This window comes from Lemur catta, chromosome 7 (genome assembly GCF_020740605.2).
Source record: "Lemur catta isolate mLemCat1 chromosome 7, mLemCat1.pri, whole genome shotgun sequence".
NCBI classification, from domain to species: Eukaryota; Metazoa; Chordata; class Mammalia; order Primates; family Lemuridae; genus Lemur; species Lemur catta.
In genome coordinates, this window is record NC_059134.1 from 15,764,549 (window position 1) to 15,784,131 (window position 19,583).

A 19,583-nucleotide genomic window follows, 5' to 3' on the forward strand; every position below is an offset into this window, starting at 1 on the left:
ATCATGATTTAATTAATGCAAGTTTTTGGCATCATTATTTTTTAGAGCTTCCCAGATGATCATAATGTATAGCCAGAATTAATAACAACTACCATAGGACCTAAGGTTCAATGAATAATTTGGGCAAATTTCAGATGCCTAATGAAAACTCACATTTGTATAACAACTGAATATTTAAAAAAAGATTTTTATGTATTTCACTTCATTTTCTCTTTAAAACAACCCTGAGAATTGATATTACAACTCTATTTATTTTTAGAAATGAAAGTTAACTTGCTGCTAGGATTTGAGATAAGATGATCTCCTATTTTCATTTTGGGAGTAATATTTTGGAACTGCATAGATGACAAGGGAGATTCCATCTCTAGGGCAAAACACACCTCCAATCCCAAGAAATACTAGTAGTTTCCTCCAGGGTAATTAAGGAAAATGAGGTGGTAAAAGCTCCTGGTCAGGCTTTTTCTCACCTCCATGATCCCCAAAAGACTCCAAGATTCTATTAATCCTCAAAAAACATTAGAAGGAATGAGGAGATAAGCAATAAGGAAAGAGTAAGAGTTGAAGATCACACATTCAGGGGCAGGTGCTTATATGTAGCCTAAACAGAAAGGTCCATGTGTAGCCTTCCTCAGGCCCTTCTCTCTTACCTCTGCAGTCCTCCCATCCAGAGGAGAATGGCTGCAGAAAATCAGTCTACAGTGACAGAGTTTATTCTAGGGGGATTAACAAGTCAGCCAGACCTCCAGCTCCCCTCTCAACAGCTCAGAGTCACTATTGTAAGAGGTAAAAGCTCCAGGTCTTGACCCCTTTTCCTCTCACGTTCTTGATTTCTGAAATCAAGAAGAACCTACTTGGTTCATTTGAAAGGAATGAGCCCAGGACTGCCCAAGCAAGGACAGATGGTTGTGCCTGGCTTCAACAGTCAAATGCACGTATGAGTTTTTACAGGGCTCTGGTCTTCCATCCCTACAGAATCCTACCCAGAGGCGAATGGCTGCAGAAAATCACTTTACAATGACAGAGGTCATTTTTGGGAAATTAACAAACCAGCCACATCCTCTTCATCCTCTTCCTCAGATATACTCAGTCACCAGCTGGGGAACCTGGGTATGATCACCTGATTTATATGAACTCTCAGCTACACACTCCCATGTACTACTCCCTCAGACATTTGTCACTCTTGGATCTCTGCTACTCCTCTGTCATTATCCCTAAAATGCTGGTGAACTTTGTGTCAGAGAATAACATCATCTCCTATGCAGGGTGCATGCCATAGCTCTATTCCTTCCTTGTTTTTGTCATTGCTGAATGTTACATGCTCACAGTGATGGCCTACAACCGCTATGTCACCATCTGCTGCCCTGTGCTTTACAACGTCATGTCTCACTCCATCTGCTCCCTGCTAGTGGCCATGGCCTACACCACAGGATTCACTGGCTCCACAATAGAGACTTATCTCATGTTAAAACTGCCCTACTGTGAGCTCCTGAAGAACATACATGCAAAAGTCCTCAACAAATTACTAGAAAACCAAATTCAACAGTGCATTTAAAGAATCATAGACCATTATCAAGTGGTCATTATCCCCGAAATGCAAGATGGGTTCAAAATATGTAAATCAATGAATGTGATATACCACATTAAAAGAATGAAAGATAAAGATCACATGATAATCTCAACAAAGGCCAAAAAAGTATTTAACAAAACTGAACACCACTTCATAATGAAAACATCCAATAAACTAGGTATAGAATTCACATGGTAGTAATATTCTCCAGGGATTAGGGGTTTGGTTGGCGGGGGCGGTAAACTCACAACTAACGGATGCAGTGAGCATTGTAGAGGGGAAGGGCATGCCTCTAATCCTCACTTGGGTGAGGCAAAGACATAAAATGTAACCAAAACATCTGTACTCTCATAATATCCTGAAATAAAAAAAAACACTAGGTACAGAAGGAATGTACCTCAACATAACAAAGGCAATATATGACAAGCTCACAGCTAACATCATACTCAATGGTGAAAAACTGAAAGCTTTCCCTCTAAGATCTGGTACACAGCAAGGAGGCCCACTCTCACCACTTCTATACATCATAGCAATGGAAGTGCTAGCTAGAGCAATTAGGCAAAAGTAAATAAACAAATAAAATAAAGGCCATGCAAATAAGAAAAAAAGTAAATTTATCTTAGTTTGCAGATGATATAATCTTATATTTAGAAAATCCCAAAAACCCCTCAAAAACACCTGTTAGAACTAATAAACAAGTTCAATAAAGTTGCAAGATACAAAATCAACATACAAAAATCATTAGCATCTTTATGCACTAATAATGACCTACCTGAAATGAAATTAAGAAAATAATCACATTCACAAAAGCATCAAAAATAATAAAATACTTAGGAATAGACTTAACCAAGAAAGTGAAAGACTCACACACTGAAAACTATAAAATATTGATGAATGAAATTAAAGACACAAATAAATGGAAAAACATCCATGTTTATGGATTAGAAAATTTAAGACTGTTAAAATGTCCAAACTACCCAAAGTGATTACAGATTCCAAAAATCTCTATCAAAAATCCCAATAGCATATTTTACAGATATGGAAAAAACAATTTTGAAATTTATATGGAACAAAAAAACTCAGGATCACCAAAGTCATCTTGAGAAGGCAGGACAAAGCTAATGGCATCACACATCCTGATTTCAAAATATATTACAAAGCTATAATAATCAAAACAGTATGATACTGGATAAAAACAGACATATAGACCAATGAAATATCATAGAGACCCCAGAAATAAACCCATGCATATACAGCCAACTAATCTTTGCACAAGGAGCCAAGAATACACAATGAGAAAAAGATAATTTCTATAACAGATGGTGTTAGGAAAACTACCCATAACCAAAAGAATGAAATTGGAGCTCAATCTTACACCATACACAAAAATCAACTCAAAATGAACAGAAGACTTAAATATAAAACCTGAAACTGTAAAACTTCTTGAAAAAAACATAAGGTGAAATATACTTGACATTGGTCTTGGCAATGGTTTCTTAGATATGATACCAAAGGCACAGTCAATAAAAGCAAAAATAGACAAATGGGACTACATAAAACTAAAAAGCTTCTATAAAACAAAGAAAACAATCAACAGAATGACAAGGTAACATATGGAATATATTTGCAAACCATATATCAGATGAGGGGCTAATATACAAAATATATAAGCTCCTACAACTCAGCAGCAAAATAAACAATAACCCAATTAAAGATGGGCAAAGGACTTGAGTAGATATTTTTCGAAAAGACATACAAATGGCCAACAGGTATATGAAACAATGTTTAATATCACTAATCATCAAGGAAATTCAAGTCAAAATTACAATGATATATCACTTCACACCTATTAGGATGGCCATTATTAAAAAGAGAGATAACAAGTGTTGGCAAGGATGTGGAGAAATTTGAACCCTTGTATACTATTGGTGGGAATGCAAAATGGTGTAGCTACTATGGAAGACAGTATGGGGGTTCTTCAAAAAATTAAAAATAGAACTACATATGATCTGGCAATCCCACTTCTGGATATAGATCCAAAAGAATTGAAATCAAGATCTCAGAGAGATGTCTACACTCTTATATTTATTGCAGCATTGTTCATAATATCCAAGATACGGAAACAACCCAAATGTCCATCAACAGATGAGTGAATAAAGAAAATCCATACAATGGACTAGTATTCAGTCTTAAAGAAGAAAGAAATCCTGTCACATGCTACAACACAGATAAATATTGAGGACATTATGCTAAGTGAAATAAGCCCATCACAGAAAGACAAACACTGTGCGATTCCATTTATATGAGATAGTTAAAGTGTTCAAATTCATACAAACAGAAAATAGAATGGTGGTTACCAGAGGCTGATGGGAAGGGGGGTAAGTGGGAGATATTATTTAATGGTTATAGAGTTTCACATTTGCAAGATGACAAAGTTCTGGAGATCTGTTTCACAACAATGTGAATATACTTAACACTACTGAACTGTACACTTAAAAATGGTTATAATGATAAATCTGTTGTATGTTTCCCACTATAAGAAATTAAAAGTTTAAGAATAAACCTAACAAAGTATTAAATAAAGTATGTTTCTACCTATTACCCGGACAAACTACCTTCATAACCCTGCAAGATCTGATTCGAATTAAAATCCTGAAAATCTTCAAAGTTCCATGGCAGATGGTGGGCAGGGAGGGCCACCCAGGTTCCCGGGTACCTATCCATGGCCCATAGCTTACCCCCTCCACTTCCCACTCCCAGCTCTGTCCCACAATGTGAGGGGCCTACACACAGGATGGACACACCCAGTCCACATGCCCAACTGTCATCCTCATCCCTTGCACACTTCTGCCTGACTGCCCCTTGGAGTAAATACACCAACAGTGTGGCCCGCTATCGAAAGGAAGGACCCAGGAAAGAGGTTAGCACAGTCCCTAGAAGGTGAGGAGTCTAGTTCCAAACCAGAATCTACATGTGATCTTTCAGGCCCAATTATAGCAATTACCAAATCCAAGACTCTACCTGGCAGGCCTCACAAGGAAAAGCTTCCCTGCCCACACCAGACTTGGTGCACAGCCAACTCATGGCAGTCTCTGGAGTGAGTTGCAGTCAAGGACTGATGCCCTCTCCCAACCCCTCCCCACTTGGCCCATGGCCTTTTGCAGATCTACAGTCCTACCCCACATGTTTCCATTCAGAGACCTCCCAGACGGAGGGAGTGGGGAAGGGGGACCTCTGCTGAGACACTGCTCAAGTGTGTCTGCCAAGGGTGAGCCAAGCCTTGAAAACACTTTTCTTCATTCTGCCTCAGTACTCAGACTTTTCCACACCTAGAACTTCTCTTCTCATCACCCCCCATAATTCCTCCCCCCCACCATAAACTCAATCTGGGATAATCCATCTGACCTTTGCCCAGTGTTGTGCTGTTCCACTGAGACAACCGGCACCACCTTCTTTATTTTTCCCTCTTGCTTACACTATGGCCATAAGTGAATAAAGGATTCATTATTACTTTGAGTTTGCCTCATTGTCTTAGAAGTGGGAGCACAGGCTCCAGCTGGCTGCCTTCCCTTGGCTCCTCAGACTAATTTAGAGGATGTGGTCAGTGGACGGCCAGAGCAGAGCCCGGGAGAAGGGGCCCTCTCAACAAGGTGAAGAAGGGTACCGTAGATGCACACCCAAGTATAGTATTTGGCGTGTAGCTCTTTCTCCACTTTTCCCCCTGCCCCCAGACTAGCTAAGCCCACAATTGAAATACGAAGTATCATTTGTCTTCACGTTACAATTTAAAAAGCACATTAACATGCAGTATCAATTAATCTCACCTTCTATGAGATCATATAATTATCTCATTTTACAGATAAGAACACTAGGGCTAAGTGACTTGCCCCCAAAGGCACAAATGAGAAATTGACACCCCTACCCCACATTTTTTAACTGTAAATTTCAAAGTCCATGCTTTTGCTACTATTCAGCCCTGCCACGCATCTCCCAGCTTTGCAGAAAATCTAATCTTGTCTTTAAAATCCTCAAAAAGTTTGGGGTAGGAGGATTTTTATCATCAAATTCAAAAGGGTTGTTAAAAAAAAAAAGAGGGCCCAGATCTAAAACCATCATGGCAGAAAGAATAAACACAAAGAAAACAGTCCCTGACAGGGTCTTCAGGCTCCGTTTTGGTCCCAAAACACAAAATGAGGGCCTTGAAGTCACTTAAGCAAATGCTAACCAAATTCCACACCAATTACTTGAAAGATATGGTCCCAAAGCCCTCAATCTTCACACCACCCAATTGAAAATACTTCATTAATCAAAGGACAGCATAAAGCCACCAGGCTCCATCTGCTCAGGGACAGCCCCAGGAGAGCAGCCTGGGACCAGCCCCAGGTGAAGCCAGACCCTCTTCCAGCAAAGACCCACTCAAGCTATGCTTCTCTCTAATTACCAGGGTGCTTGGACCAGGGCCTGGCACATCACATAGAGAATTATTCCTGCTCTTAGCACAAATAATACAAGGCTGCAACTATAGGCACTGTCTGCGCAGAGCCAGCTTCCTGCAGCTGCCATGTTGTCACCCTGCCTATCCTAGGAGCCCATCTAGCTGCCTCTGCACCCCAAGCTCAGCAGCATCATGTCATTCAAACATGCAGCTACAGAGGACATGCTCTTAGATGCCCTGCAGCCTGACTACATTGACCCTGCCTCAAGTGCTGGATCTGGATTTGTCACGCCCCTCCCTACCCCCAAACCGACCTAAGGATCAAGTTATAGCTATATCCCCCACCATCACCAAATGGTCAAGTCTGTAGCTGGAACCTTCCCCTGTTGTTGATGTCCTGGGCATTTGTCCAAGAGTTTTCCTCGGGTGAATTCACTCAGTGCAACAGAGAATCTTACCACCTTATAAAACTCTTTCTACAGGTTTTGGAATAAGACAGCTCCAAATATGAATCCCTCATTGACTGCATTTCCTAGTTTGGGGCTGGGGGTGAGTTACCCAACAATCAGACTAAATGCATGCTTAGGACAGCAGTATAGTGGGTAGCTTTGAAAAGTGCCTTTAGGCTGGGCGCGGTGTGTCGCGCCGCACTCGCCTGCAAGGACGACGCAACAAACTGGAGTTCTTCCAACAGCAGTTTAATGAGGCATCTAGTCTAGTTACATGGCGAGAGACCCCGAACAGGAAGGACAGTGGGCTTATATACCATTGCAGGTAGTCGTGGCGGGAAGTGATTGGTAGAGGGCCCTGACAAGGCTCCCAGCAATGATTCTATTGGCTATGTGCTCACCCGTAATCAGAGACCGCTCCCAACAGCGGTGGCTCACGCCTGTAATCCTAGCACTCTGGGAGGCCAAGGTGGGAGGACTTGAGGTCATGAGTTTAAGACCAACCTGGAAATAGAAAAATCAGCTGGGTATTGTGGCACATGCCTGTAGTCCCAGCTACTTGGGAGGCTGAGGCAAAAGGATCCCTTGAGCCCTGGAGTCTGAGGTTGCAGTGAGCTACGATGACACCACTGCATTCTACCCAGGGTGACAGAGTGAGACTCTGTCTCAAAAAGAAAAAAAAAGAAAGAAAGAAAGAAAGAAAAAGTGCCTCTAAAATTTTGCAATGAAATCAACAAAACTCTAGAGAGAAGCTACTTGAATTTTGGCATACCTGCAAGTTTTGTGTTATGTCAAAAATTAAGACTTTTATTTTGAATTTCATGTGGGTTCCTCTGAAGGCCCTGCTTTAGGTAAATTGTTTATCCTCTCTGAGACCTCTTTACTCTCTACCTCCAAGGATACTGATTGCATCACCTAAGTGACAATGCCTGCCACATAATAGGTGCTGGATAATTGTCACTTCTATTCCCTTTTTTCTCCACTTCCCTTTGTTTTTCTCCACAAACCCAAGACAAACAAGTATAAACAAACTTGTACATCTGTTGTTTTAGATTCTAACTCAGCAACTCCACAAGCTCTATTAAAGAGAATATGGGCCATGTGGGAACTGGGATTTCTGATTCTCTCTCCTGGCTCTGCTGTTGGCTAAAAACACTTCCCAGGAGCAGTTCCTCAGTCTCCCCACCACCTCTTCCTTCAACCATAAGATGGAGATAAGCATTGCTCTCCCTCAAGACCCACTTCTTCCCTGGGGCATCACTTCCCCCCACTCCGCTGTTCCAGAAATCCAGCCAGAAAACCACCTACAAATGCCAGCTATCCTAGGAAGGTGGCTTCACTGTCCAATTACAGGCACTTTGGTGCCAAAATTCTAGGGCAGCAGAGACAGCCTGTTGCTACCCTGCCTGGGAGCCAAGATAAATCTTAGAGGGAAGAGCTGCAAGGCCACAAGGCTGAGTCAGAACATTTGGCTGACCTGGAGCAAACAGGAAAGTGCTGTCCCCTGTCCCGCTCTGTAGTATTGTGGCCCAACATGTTCCAACACAGAAAACAAGGGCATGGAAGGAGGACAGATAGAGATAATCAGAGAATAAATAAACAAGTAAAGAAATGGCCTCTAGAGACTCCTAGGTGGTTGCTCTTCAAGCTCTCCCTACTCCTCTGTTCCAGCTCAGGGTGCCTCAAAGCCACAGTCCTGTCCAAGCATCTGTTTCTAAAACATCCATGTGAAGGAGGCTCCGACGTGGACCACTGCTGTGGGGACTCCTTGGCCACTGCAATCAGGATGAGTCTGGCTGATAAAACCATGACTGGCTTTCCACGTGACAGCAAATATAGGCCATCTCACTGAGCAAAGTGAGAGGGTAACTGCTACCTAACATTCATTAATTTGTAAAACTGGTATTTCTTTATGCTAGCTGAAACTGTCATAGGAGAGATGATTGGACCAAATGACCCAGACTCTGTCCAAGAGTCTGTAAGTCATCTTCTAGTTTTAAATTTTAATTGATTTCTGAATTTATTTTAGGAAATGTCACTTTTTTTCTCATTATTTCCTCTCCTATGACAGTTTTGCCTAGAAATTTTAAAATGGCCTAAAGAAACCATAAGAGAGAAGAAATTATTTCTGTTCGTTAAAACAAAAAACGAAAGTCTATTCATTTATTAATTTTCTTAATTACTATTTCTAACCATTTAGCAGTTTGAATGTTCAGGAAAAAAAAAAAATGTCCTCCCACTAGAACAGTGAAAAATGCTGAATAAAAATGTTAATAATAAAATTTATAAGCCACTAATTGGCTTAGCTGGTCTGAAAATAAAGGAGTTTTTAGGAGAAAAAACAAAAAAACACAGGAAAGCAGGAATTTAACAGTATAGATGAAGCCAGAGTCAATGTTTTCCCCTGACAGTATCTACCAGTCCTTGGAGCAGGGAGCCCAGGCAGGATAGAGGTGGGAGTAGAGGCCACTTCACCTCCGCACTGCCCTCATAAATCCATGCCCAAGGAAGGTGAAACCTGAGTGAATGAACCAGAAAAGAATTGCCCCCTCAGAGAGAAGGTAAAGACACAGGCTGATCTCAACCTTGGCGGTGGATGGAAAAGGGGGGCAGGGTAAAAAGGAAAATCCTCTACCCCCAGAATCCATAACCACACCGACACTCACATGTATATGGACCTGGAACTTACACCACCTCTGTATGACAAGTAAAACCCCAAGCCGAACATTTATTAGAAAGAGGTCCTCGAGGTGTTATTACTTATAATGAATCAGAAGTGCTCCAAAGGGAAGTTGAGGGTTGTACAAAAGCATTAACTGCTGAAAGTGAATTGAGTTTCTAAGGTAAGGGACAGCCTCTCTGACGAAGTGAAATTCAGAGACCTGAAGGATGTGGAAGTGCCATTGATATTAGGCTTCTCATCATGCCTCTCGGCTGTTTGGCTAAAATCAGGTGATCTGTGGCTTCTCAGCATCAGAACCCTGTACTCACAGGGGAATTTGCCATGTGTGAACCTTAGTTGAAATCTCCCCACTAGTATGGCCAGACACTAGTACCCAGACTCCTGGAATATACAGCCCAACTACACCACCCAACCTCAACCAGTCGGATGCTCTGCCTAGGTCTTTGCTTCTGGAACAAGTGCTATGGAGAAGCCAGGACAATGTACCACTCACAGAAGCAAAGACAAAGACAATGTCTTCCAGCAACTACCTGTGGTGTACTTGATACCCAGTCAACAGTGTAACATAACCAACCATCCTGAGGCTCTGACCTTAGCTGTCATTCTAGCCATTGGTAAAAGGATTAAATATAACCTATATTACAAGGAAAAGGTTAAGAGTACAACTTCCTTAAAAGAATTAAAAAGGAGTCCTAACAACCATTACTGCTCAAAATCAACTTTCCTGCTCCAGATGAGATTCTCTTTTCCTGTTCTCTGAATGGTGCAGTGGATCAGTTAGCTGAGTTATGTAACAATCAAACAAAATCTCATTGGCATACAACAATGAATATTTGTTCCTTGCATGTCTATAGGTTGATTGTGGTAGTTCATCCTGCCTGGGCTCGAGGGGGCAGCTCTGCTTGCTCTGCACAGTGCACACTGCCCCACATGTGCTCATGGTGAGAATGGGCTACCCAGGAGAGGCTCTTCTCAGAGGAAGAGAAATAAGCACAAGAGGACAAGCCCCACCATGCAAACACAATCCAAGCTCTTGTTTGCATCACATCTGGTAAGATCCTGTTAGCCAAAATGGGTCACACGGCCAAGCCAACCATCAATGGGCAGGGAAATATACCCTACATCTAGGAGATCATGGCAAGTGAATGGATACATAACACTACTAGATGAGTGATGAATTTTAACCAATAATGCAAGCTACCACATTGAGGCATAAGTAATTTTTTCTTTCATATATATTTCACATTCCAAATTTGCAACAATAAATATAAGTTGCTCCAAGAATCAGAAAAAGAAAAACCATGTGCCTCATTGGTTAAAACAGATAAAAAAATATGTATAGAAATGTATGCTGAATTAAAAAATACTTGCCATCCTGGTGCTTTTAGCTATCAAAGGCTCTGAACTCACCACAGCATCAGTAAAATAGAAATGGAGTTGGTGCAACCATGGGGTAAGCACAGAAGATCAGGGAACCAAAATGGCACTCTGTGTTACTCTCTACTCTGCAGCTGCAGAGGCCCACAGTGATGCCCCCGGGCCAAGGATGCCTCTGCTCTCCCTCTTCTTTCTCAACCACATCCCTTCCCAGGACTCTTCTGTGATTGGCTCATCTTCTTTTTACTCCTGCAATGTTCTCTGTTCCATCCTCTTCTGAGCCATCTCCATTAGGAAAACCATTCCATTAGAGGCAAATGAAAATTGCTTCTTCTTTATACAAATTTAAAACAAAAAGAGGCACTAGATATATGTATACACACACACACACACACACACACACACACAGATGCTTGAATATGGGAGGAGTCACAAGAAATTAGCAGTACTTATTCCTTCTAAAGAGGAGAATTTAGGTATGAAATGACTAGATGGGAGAAAGACATATTTTCGCTGAATAATCTCCACAAATATTGTTTAATATTATACCATGTGCAAGTATTACTTAGTCTAAATATAATATTTTTTTAATGAAAGTTAGAGAGGAGTTCATGTTTCTCATGACTAAGTAGAGTTCCAGGAAGGTGAAGTGACTTGCCTCAGAGTCATGCAAAAGCTCGAGGAAGTGCTAACAATTAGATGAAGGAATTCTTGCAGGGTGAGCACTAAGATTTATTAAGCGTCTTGCATTCTCAAACACCTCATAGAGTCAGGATCATTGTCTCACTTTTAAAAATAAAGAAATTAATATGTAGAGAGATTAAACAATTTTCCTAAAGTCACACAACTACTAAACAACTGAGCCAGGATATAAAACCAACTCCACTATATGCCTCATGAATCTCTGTTTTTCTCTACTCCCTACCTCACATGGCTTATTCACCTCACCCACCTAACACTCACCCACAACTCTCCTGAACTCACCTTTTTTTCCCTATTCTATGCTGACTAAAGCAAAATTTTTGCAGGCACGTGTACAGACACACACACACTCTGAGTCTCCTGACTTCACCCTCTTTGATCTGTGTCATACCAAACGACAAAGCTAAACACTCAACCAAACTTCCATTTTTCCCCAAAGAAGAAAATTTTCCCAAGGAAAAGTTCATAAATTGAAGTGTCTCCCCGGCACTTAAGATACTAGGGTTTTCCAAAGAACCTTCCTTTGCTTCTAATAAATCATTTAGATCAAAGTGTTCTGATGTATTATTAACATATGAGGGCTGTCCAGAAAGCATACAGCCATGTAACCATTTTCGTTATATTAACAATGGCTGGAGACTTTCTGGACAGCCTTCATATACTCTCTTTATACAATGTTGTGGATTTACAAACCAGTCTTGGATGAATTATCTGTTTCCCACACACATCTATATGAGAAGGTCAAAATTGCCTCTTCTAATAATCAGCTGCTTGGTGCTGCCTTGATATATCTACCCAGATCCTCAATTATTTACTGCCCCTTTAGAATTTCCAGACAGTTGACTATCCTAAGCCACAGATTTCTACATCATAGCTCAAACACCCAAACTAACTCTTGAAAAAGCTCTTAATTCTGATTCTCTTAGTCTTAAAATAACGTATGACTTTCCACTCAGGTACTTTATAACCCTTAAACTTATGGAAGTCCTTTTTCACTAGACTGGGTCCCCCAGGTTCCACACACAACTTCAATCTTAACTCAGTGCCATACACACACCACAATCTTATCACACTTCTCTTGTCATTTGGCCAAAATCAACTTAAGAAAAATTTTCATCTCCTACCCCCTTGAAAAAAAATGTAATATTCAAAAAATGATTTATTGAGAAGTTACATTAAATTACTACAAATAGAATCAGATTTTAATGTGTTAAGTTATCATACTTTTAAAAGGAAATCTGCAAGGGCAGCAATGAAGCAAGAAAACATGGCATAAAGGAAAAAAAAGTATTAATAGATTGTAATTCAAGGGCCCAGATTCCATTCCCAGTTATGGCACCAAGTAGTTGTATTCCCTTGAGCAACATATACATTTCTGAGTCTCCAACATGTGTTAATTGAGGAGGCTGGACTAAATGATGTATAAGGCCCCATCAAGATTAAATGATCTATGACTGTAATAAAGATTTACATAAAATGATGAAATCTTGGATAGTTGAGGTGAAGCAGGGGCAGGGAGACTACGTCTGCACTAAACACTCATCCAAATGTGAAGATTTAAAATTTTCTCTCTGTATAAGACAGAAAAAAAACCTGGAACTTGGATTCCTCATTGAAAACACACACACGAATAAGCAAAGCATTTTATTGTCTTCCTCAAACACTACTCCTTTCTTAAGAAAATACTTTTCTGCCCAAGGTTTTCCGCAGGGCAACTTTGACATCTTTGTTCCTCAAGCTATATATCAATGGGTTTAACATGGGCACCACAATGGTATAGAACAAGGAAGACACTTTCCCTTGGTCAAGGGGCAAAACAGAAGGTGGTTTGAGATACATGAAAGCCCCAGAACCAAAGAAAAGAGAAACCACAATCATGTGGGAGCTGCAGGTGCTGAAGGCTTTGGACCTGCCCTCAGCAGAACTAATGTGAAGAATGCTGCAGAGGATGAGGGCATAAGAAATGAAGATGGTGACAATGGGCATTCCAATGTCAATGGCCACAACAATAAAGACCACCAGCTCATTCACATAAGTGCTGTTGCAGGAGAGCTCAAGGAGAGGAAGGATGTCACACATGAAATGATTGACAAGGTTGTCAGCACAGAAGGTCAGACTCATTATGCTTCCTGTATGGGCCATGGCCCCAGCAAACCCCATGCCATAGACACCTGACAAAAGCAGCAAACGCACCTGGGGAGACATGGTGACTGTGTACACCAGTGGGTTACAGATGGCGACATAGCGGTCATATGCCATGGCTGACAGGATGAAGGACTCAGAGATGACAAAGAAGCAGAAGAAAAAGAGCTGAGTCACACACCCAGTATAGGAGATGATGTTCTTCTTTGAGACAAAACTCATCAGCATTTTGGGGGTGATGGTAGTAGAGTAACACAAATCTATTAAGGAGAGGTTGAAGAGGAAGAAGTACATGGGAGTGTGCAGGTGAGAGTTCAGCCCAATCAGGGTTATCAAGCCCAGGTTCCCCAAAACAGTGACCACATAGAAACCTAGAAACAGGAAGAAGAGGAGGATCTGCAGTTCTGGCTGGCTGGTTAAGCCTGCGAGAATAAACTTTGTCATGGAAGAGTTTTCAGCTGCCATTCTTCTCTAGGGTTGGGGAAGGGAGGTCTGTGGGGACAAGAAAAGAGGGGCACTTAGATAAAAAGGAACACCACCACCACCTTCACAATATCCATCCCTCATTCTTGAGAAAGGAATCCAGAGAGACAGATTTGAACTTTGATAGGAAGGTTTTTACCATTTGCTATGGATCTATCTTCACAGCCCCTATGACTTTAACTTCCAGAATACAATAAGAAGTTAAACTTTGCCTCCAGAATGAGAGCTGGTGCTGCTGAAAAAGAGGCATACCAAAAATAAACTGGATGTCTTTCAGATCTTTAAGCCAGTCCTTTTTCTATGCCTTTCCCTCTCCTGCCTCTGCTTCAGTTGCTGAAACCTGGACTTCTTCCCTGGAGAGAGTCCTGACAGGCAGAAGCTACTACTGTGGCTCTGTTCAGAGCTTCCACCTCTGGGTCAGAGCTCTCAGATCAAGAAGGCAAGGTCATGTTTTTCCAAGATCTCTTAGCACAAGTGGTTGTAGATTTAATAATAATTTTTTAAAGCTAAAACTTATTGAGCAGTCACTATGAGAGGCTCTGTTCAAAGAGCTATGTGTCAATATTATTATCCCCATTTTACAGATGAAACAACTACACTTACATAACTAGCCAAAAGTCTCCAAACTACTAAGTTGTAGCCGGAAAGTGGCTTTTGGCCATCGGACTCTCACAGTTTGCACTTGTGACCACTCTGTTACATGACTGACCAGCATCAGGCAGGCACTCACCTTCCTTCATTTTAGAGCCGTAATGCTACACTCTACTGTGTCTTGTCCATAATCATTCTGGGGAGGAAAATGACCCTAGTGAATAGAAGATGACAGCTTTGAGCTCAGAGCCCACTCTCTCCTCCCAGTCCAGATCAAAGGATCAGAACCTCTGATTTACCTCATAACTCTTTCTGCACTGAAGGACATGATTTCTAATTGTTCATTTGCCCAAAGTTCCCTCCAACTTCCAGGAAGAAGTCAGTGCCTTTTCCGAACCACTGGATAACAGGAGACTACAGAGTTTTATTCTAGATTACTGATCTCAGTGACTCCCTCAAGACCATTTCCTCAGAGATTACCTTCCCTGAGGTAATTAGATTACCTTATCTTGTTTATACCTTGGAATTGCTTGATTTGGCTTTTAGAGACAATTCTTTCTTTCAACTAACATGTAACCAGTACTATTAAGAGAAAATCACTGTGGGAAAAAAGTCATTATCATTATCTTTTCTTTAATATCCAATAACGTACCTAACATAGTGTCCTTATACTGACTCCTGGCTGCCAAGATCCAAAGTATATATATACAGATATATCCTGCACCTGAATATTATTTATTTCTCATAATAATGATACCCATTTCATACGTAACAGAGAGAGAGATAATATATTTCAGAGCCCACAGTCATGCCTAGTGGTCTGTCTAAACCACTAGGATAAATTACCTTCTGATGAGAGCTACTGAAATATAAAGCAGGGTCCTTGCCGTCTTAGATGTGACAGTCTCTTGGAAAAAAACAAATAAATTTTCAATTAATTTAATAAAAAGATACAATTAGAGCCAGAAAAAGCTAACACAAAGGGCTATTATAATTTAGAATAGGACATTCAATAATTCATATTCCGATTCATTCCAGGAATTAATTGCACTATTCCCAGTTCAGACAAGAAAAGGACACTTCTCTGATTCCCCTCCACTGTCTTCTCATGGAGTATAAATTTGACGGCATAGGTTATTAAGTATGAAATGTCCAATTTCCTTAAGTGCTAAGTTTGACAGTCAATATCTCTGACATTTCACTTTGACACTTCTTATTTTTACTGTTTTTTCTTGTTTGTTTTCATTTGTATTTACTTACTTCCTTTTTATTTTGGCATATTACAGGGGTACAAATGTTTCGGTTACATATATTGCCTTTGCCCCGCCTGAGTCAGAGCTTAAAGTGTGTCCATCCCCCAGATGGTGTGCACTGCATCCATTAGGTATGAATATACTCATCCCCTCCCCTTTCCCACCTGGCTGACGCAAGTGTAGTATCTGTTCTCAGCAGTTTTATTTTTATTGGGAAGGTACATCCTCATTCTTTCAAGCACATGGTTTGTCTTATGATTATCTTTCAAATTTTTTTAACAGCAATTTTTGTGAAAACCATGGATAAGTCAAAAATTCGTGTTATTTTCAAATATGAGCTCCGTGGTGGAACCAATGCTGCACAGACAGCTCAAAATATCAACGAAGTGTTTGAGAGGGATGTGGCTAATGAACACACAGTATATCCATGGTTTGACAAGTTCCGTTCTGGTGATTTTAATCTTGAAAATAAACCATGTGGGCGACCCGAGACCAAGGTGTATAATGATGAGCTAAAAGCTGTAGTGGAAGCGAATTCATCTCAACTTACAAGTGAATTAGCAGCAAGGTTTGACGTTACTATTCCAACAATATTGGACCATTAGAAACAAATCAGCAAGGTAAAGAAGCTGGATAGATGGGTACTGCATGAATGGAATGAGTGTCAGAAGAGAAATTGTCTTGAAGCTTGCTTTTCCTTGCTGTTACGACATAAAGGCAAACCATTTCTACACCGTATTGTTACATGTGATGAAAAAATGGATTCTTTTTGACAATCCCAAGCGTTGGGAAAAATGGCTGGATAAAAACGAAGTGCCAAAACACAGTCCAAAACAGAATATTCATCAAAAAAAGCTAATGGTGTCTGTTTGGTGGTCCAGTGCTGGTATTATCCACGACAGCTTCATGAAACCTGGTCAATCGATTACAGTGGATGTCTACTGCCACCACTTGGATGAAATGATAAGGATGCTTGCGATAAAGCTGCCGAGACTGGTCAAGAGACAGGCCAATTCTCTTGCAAGACAGTGCTCAACCACATGTCACACAAACAATACTGCTCAAACTACAGAGGCTGGACTTGGAAACTCTCTGTCATCCACTGTATTCACCAGAACTTATACCAACTGACTACCACTTCTTCCAGGCTTTGGACCACTTCTTGCAAGGAAAAATATTCAATTCTCAACAAGCTGTGGGAAATGCCTTTTGTGATTTCATCACCACTTGCTCTCCAGGCTTCTCCTCTGCTGGCATAAACAAGCTACTGTTAAGATGGCAAAACTGTGTTGACAGTTTAGGTACATATTTTGATTAATTTTACTGCTTCTTGTTAGAGATATAATAAACTTTTTTTTGAAATTGGACATTTTATATTTATTAACCTAATAACAAAGGATCCCTATCAGGTAACTGCCCTCAACCTCTGCCAAGAGCAGCCTTTCTCTAAATTACTAACTAGTCAAAATTCCCTTTGACTGTCCCTGATTTCCACCCACTTTTCTTTGAGCACTTCTCCCAACCAGCTTCCTAGCTGCCCAGTGCCCTCAAACTGAATCCTAGTAGATCAGATTCCCAGTGCAGGAACACATCCAAACATGTTCTTCCTCTTTGGTTTGCTTTTGTCTTTTTTTATCTTCTACACCCTACTTCCAACCTCTGCCTTGACAAAAACTATCTATCTCATGTTGTGATCTCTCAGCTATTTACTTACTTTCTTTAACATCAAACTCACAAACTCATAGAATTTTAGACCTGAAAAGACTTGAGAGATTATCTCATCCAGTGTTTTCAAACACTGGATGAGCAACACAATTACCCAGAATATTTATTGAAAAGAAATTCTGGGCTCCACCCAGACCTTCTGAATCAGAATCTCTATAGATTTGGATATGGCAGCTGTGCTTTTTAAATCTTCCCAAGTATTCCAATGCCGGGAACTTACAGATGCACAGAGCTAATATTTACTTTCATCTTACAAAGACTACTGAAGAGTTCCCAAGAAGCAGAGCCACTTGCCCAAGATCACAAATCGAGTTTAAGTCTCCACATTTCCAATCTCTCCTCATCCATAAACCCATATGACCTTCAACTTGGCTGGAATGCAAAGCACAAGTAATGAAAACATAAGCGATCAGACTTCTGGTTTCAAGTGCCATGGAGTAGTTGGTATTATACATACTTACCCTCTGACCACAAAAAACCATAAGACTGGAAAAAATATATAAAGCAATTATTTGCAATCTTTGGAAAGCAGACAGGACAGGGATGAAATTTTTGAGAAAAGGAAAGGAAATGAGGTAACTATTATATTCACCCCAAATTTCTCTATGGGCAATTTCCAAACCAAGCGTAATAAAGTGGAGCCCCAGCAAATGGTAGCAGCCTCTACTGGTGGCAAAAAGAAAGCTTAGAGTTTAAGGATATTAAGACAGCTAGAATTTGTGGGGCAAGGTATGGAAAGGAAGAAGACACAGAAAAGGACCCTCGGACATCTGCACAAAGGACCTCCTTAAGTTTTTGGCTGAATCCTACATTTTATAGGTGCAGGGCAAGATTCTACAGGTTTAGGAGACAACAGCTTCTGGGCTATCAAGAACTGAACAGAAATCACAGAGGATGCACAATGCTAGGACGATATTAGACTTCCGACCAAGAGGGAGTGGAGAAATTTTGGTCAATAAACCAGGCATTACGATGAGACTCCTCAAAAGCCATATGCTAAGAGTAAGGACTATAGCCTTGGGCTAAAGGCAAAACTGAGTCATAACAAAGGCTAAATCCAGGTCTCAATGGATTAGAGTGATCTTCTAGTAAATGAATTGCATCCCAAAACAAAATTCAACACTCTGTACAAAAGAATAATATAAGCCACTGTCTCTAAGACATTTCCACAATATCTAGCATCATAAAAATCAAAAATTACTAGATATATAAAGAAGCAAGAAAATGTGACCCATAACCAAGAAGGAAAAATATATTCAATAGAAGCAGATCTACACGTGACCAAGATGTTGAAATTAACAGAAAAAGACTTTAACTACTATAATTAGTTTTTAATTCACATAAAGAACAGAATTGGCTAAAGTACAGTAACAATAAAAATAATAAAGATAATGTAATGAAAATTTCAAAATCAAAAAATATTGGAAATAAAAAATTCATCAGACTGGCTTAATAGCATTGACTGGGCATAATCAAAGAAAGGATCAGTACAAGCAAAGACAGATGAATAGAAATTATCCATACTAAAATATAAACAGGAAAACTATAATTTAAAAAAGAACATAGTAACTAAAACCTTGAGGACAACACTAAATATTCCAACATATGTATAATCAGAGTTTCAAAATGTGAACCAAGTGAGATTTGGGCAGAAAAAATATTTTAAAAGACGATAGATGAAAATTTTCCAAATTTGACAAAATGTATAAATCCATAGAACAAAAAAGTTCAGGAAACCACAAGCAAGATAAATACAAAATATACCACACCTAGACATATCATAGTCAAAGTGCTGCAAATCAATAATAAAGAAAAGAAGCTTAAAAGCAACTAGAGACAAAAGACACATTGCTTTCAAAGGAGCTAAAATAAGGACAGCTGACATTATAAAAGAAATGGAAGTTAGAAGACAATTCAATGACGTTTAAAATATTGAAAGAAATAAATTGCTAACCTAGTATTCTATATGTGGCAAAAATACCCTTCAAAAAATAAAAAAAGAAATTTTCATACAAACAAAAGGTAAAAGAATTTGTCACTAATAAGCCTGCATGACAAAAAAGATGAGAAGGAGAGGGAGAAATGGCTCCAGATGAAAACTCAGATATTCAGGAAGAAATGCAGAACACTAGAAATGGTAAGTATGTAGGTAGATACGAAAAGCTATTTTTTAAAT

At 40.0% G+C, this 19,583-nt stretch overlaps 1 protein-coding gene and 1 pseudogene across 1 annotated transcript; one reads left to right on the forward strand and one right to left on the reverse strand.

Moving 5' to 3' along the window:
* Nucleotides 1-662: 662 nt before the first annotated feature.
* LOC123641957 lies at nt 663-1,552 on the forward strand (annotated as a pseudogene).
* An 11,301-nt stretch (nt 1,553-12,853) lies between these two features.
* On the reverse strand, nt 12,854-13,824 carry LOC123641179 (olfactory receptor 8B12). The gene has a single exon (XM_045555703.1). The coding sequence runs from the start codon at nt 13,818-13,820 to the stop codon at nt 12,888-12,890; it is 933 nt and encodes a 310-aa protein (XP_045411659.1). The 5' UTR covers nt 13,821-13,824; the 3' UTR covers nt 12,854-12,887.
* Between the last annotated feature and the right edge of the window lie 5,759 nt (nt 13,825-19,583).